Source organism: Cynara cardunculus (assembly GCF_001531365.2).
Source record: "Cynara cardunculus var. scolymus isolate 2C chromosome LG 6, CcrdV1, whole genome shotgun sequence".
NCBI classification, from domain to species: domain Eukaryota; kingdom Viridiplantae; phylum Streptophyta; class Magnoliopsida; order Asterales; family Asteraceae; genus Cynara; species Cynara cardunculus.
In genome coordinates, this window is record NC_037533.1 from 677835 (window position 1) to 681019 (window position 3185).

Here is a 3185-nt window from a genome sequence, read left to right on the forward strand (position 1 = left end):
TATTTATTTAAAAAAAATAATAGAAAACCGAATTGGAAATGATAACAAATTTAAATTACTTACAAGTCATCCATAATTTAAAATCATAGTAAATTAATTCCCAAATTTAACAGAATATATTATTAAATATATAAATTAAAAAATTACACAATTACTTAATTATGGTTTCTGCAATCAGTAGGCCTAAAAGAAACCTTGTTATTTACCAAATCAAACCCTACCAATAAATTTTGCTGTAACAAATTCCCAATTATCCCAACACCTACCGAGGGTACAATCGTCAAACAACTCACCCCTTTCTGCACTTCGATAAATACGTTCTCTCGTGGAAACTCGACATCCGCTCCGGTGAAACCGAAAGTTATGGTTGGGACCCGACTGAGGTCCAGGTCCTTATAACAAAAGTCGAACATCCCTTGTGGGTCCGGCACGGTCTCATCACCGATGACCCTGCTTAGAGCCGCGGTTAAGTCGTCATGGAATTCTTGGGCCACTATGGTCAATGTTGTACCCGAGTCGATGATGATGTTCTCCGTGTCCAATCCCATTTTCTTCATAAAAGTGGTGTTAACCTTGTACGGCAACTTAATTTTTCCGACCGACACATGTTCCAACACAACGTAGTAGTAAGTAGCGGGAATGTTCCTCTTAAGGGGAGTCGAAACGACATCGGGTCCCGAGACGACGGCATGATCGCCAAAGTGAATCTTGCCCGTCGCGTTTGAACGTTTGGTGAGCGCTGAAACCAGACAGTAGGAGAATTTCCCCTGAATGGTGTCTTTTAATTGGTTAATTATCGAAAGTGGGCCACCACCAAGGCCGATAATCCCGGAGGCTTCCTCGGTAAACGTGCCATTAGTATCGTGACCGCAACCAAAAACCACGTTTTTCAACGGGGTTGATCCAATCCAAAAAGTGTCGTTACCAAGGTCTCCGTTCGTGTAGGATCCGTCACCGTATCTAAGTCCGTACTTGCACACGTTTTCCGCGCTACACGCTAATCGATCGTTGCCTAAGGCTTCACAAGCCTTCGATTGACATGATTCGACATGATAAGTCGATGAAGCATTGGGTTTGAGAAAAGGGAGGGCCCCTTGTTTGTAGCAGTTCTTGCAAGGCTGACACTGGGCCCACGTGATATCGGACCCCGTGTCAGCAATTCCAACAACTTCTACAGGTGGATTCCCGATCCCGATACGCATTATGTATTCTCCGGTGATCGCAGAAATATTTGCATCTATCGCGGAAACATACGCTCTTTTCAAAATACGAGAAGCTCGAGAAACGGACCGAAGAAAAGCATTTTGAATACGTTCCGATCGACCATATGTCGGGTTGTATAGAGGGGATAACGGAGAGTCTCTATGAATAAGATCAACGGTAAAACCACCGTCACTTGGGTGGCCACCGCCATCGCCGCCACCGTGACAGTGGTCGACGTTAGAGAGAGAAACTGAAACAGTGATTAGAAGAGAGAGTAGAGTGAGAGTGTTCATGATTGAGATGGTAATGATGGATAAATGAAAATTCGATTAAATTTATAATGTGAAAATAAAAATAATTAATCTGAAAATTAATTATGAATTTGGAAGGTCATAAATTAATTACATTAATTATTAAGATATTAACGGAAGGGAATTATTAATTTACTTTAAAATAGGTATAATGGCAATTATTTACCTAAATAAATAATTACGAATATGCTAAAATATATTTTTTCCATATATGATTATTTATTGCTAATTATTTTATAATTTTTGTTTTATTTTAATCATTATAAAAAACTCTCTAAAAATGATTTTTTATTACATAATTTTTTTTATATTCTCACTAATAAAAAACATGAAAATAAATATCTAGAAGATAAAAATAATATGTATATAAATAAAAAAAATTAATGATAAAATTAATTTTGTAAATTAAAAAAAAAAAGAACTGTTGAAAATAAATATTATTCTTTTAATGGATTTTTAATTTTGATTCTTTATTTAAAGAAATTTTAGTAAATTTGTTATAGATGATATATGATAAGTGTATCATCGTCTAAATGATATGACGATAGAGATAGAGATAGATATGTCAGAGTTAAATTAGAAGTGAAATATATCGTAGTTATCTACTTATAACTCCTCCCTATAAAAAAGGCTTATGATTAATGAGAATTACATATTCTTTCTCTCTATTCTATTGTTGTTCATTTTCAGTTATTCTATAACACGTTATCAGTAACATACACAATTGTTAACTATTTATGATCCTTGCTTACTGTTTTCTTCTTTTTCAGTATATGATAATTGCATACATATTATCTGTATTTTAGATTTTTTTTAATTTGGTTGGTAGCCGCTTAAGTCAGGCCATTAATAAGTGGAATAAATTTTAGATTTTTTTGACTTACTTTTTAATTATTATTTATGTAGATGCATTTTTACTTATTTATCTAGCATCAAACTTCAATATATTTTCTTCCTTAATTAATTATTGGTTTATTTATTCATTAAATATTATATATTAAGAAATTATATTGGAAATAAATTTAATTCTTGGTTTGACTTCGTTTCATTAAATTAAAATGATATAATTATTTTAAATATGTTATTATTGTTTATACGTACTTTTTTATTACAGTTTTTAAAATATGAATTAAGTTAAACAAGTTTTAGTAAGATATCAGTAACAAATCATGTAACGAAGTGGATTATTATTATATATTTATTTCCATATATATATATATATATATATTTGTACTTAATCATATTTGAATTGGTAACAGTTTTTTAAAACATTTCTTGTTATTTATGTTTCTTCTTTTATTATTATTATTATTATTATTATTATTATTACTATTACTATTACTATTACTAGAAGGGTACTCGCGCAATGCAGCGAGATATATCTCAATTTTTAATGTTTCGTTTTATTCTGTTTTTTTAGATGTTTTAATACGGTGTTTATGTGGTTTTGAGAAAAAGATAATGTTTTTAATTTTAAATAAAAATATAAATTGGAAGATATCATAAAATTTAGAAAATAAATGTATCAATATTAGTATCAAATCAACTATTTAAAAGTTTTTGTTTTTTGTGTAATTCCTTTAATTTAATTTTTTTATTATAATTTAATTTATATTTATTAATGAAGTATTTTATTTTTGTTTTAATAATATATTTTTTATGAGGATAATA

General features: G+C 30.5%; 1 protein-coding gene across 1 annotated transcript; it reads right to left on the reverse strand.

Annotated features, from left to right (window-relative positions):
- Window positions 1–155: 155 nt before the first annotated feature.
- On the reverse strand, window positions 156–1496 carry LOC112514718 (aspartic proteinase CDR1-like). Its single transcript, XM_025121317.1, has one exon. The coding sequence runs from the start codon at window positions 1494–1496 to the stop codon at window positions 156–158; it is 1341 nt and encodes a 446-aa protein (XP_024977085.1).
- Window positions 1497–3185: the final 1689 nt, after the last annotated feature.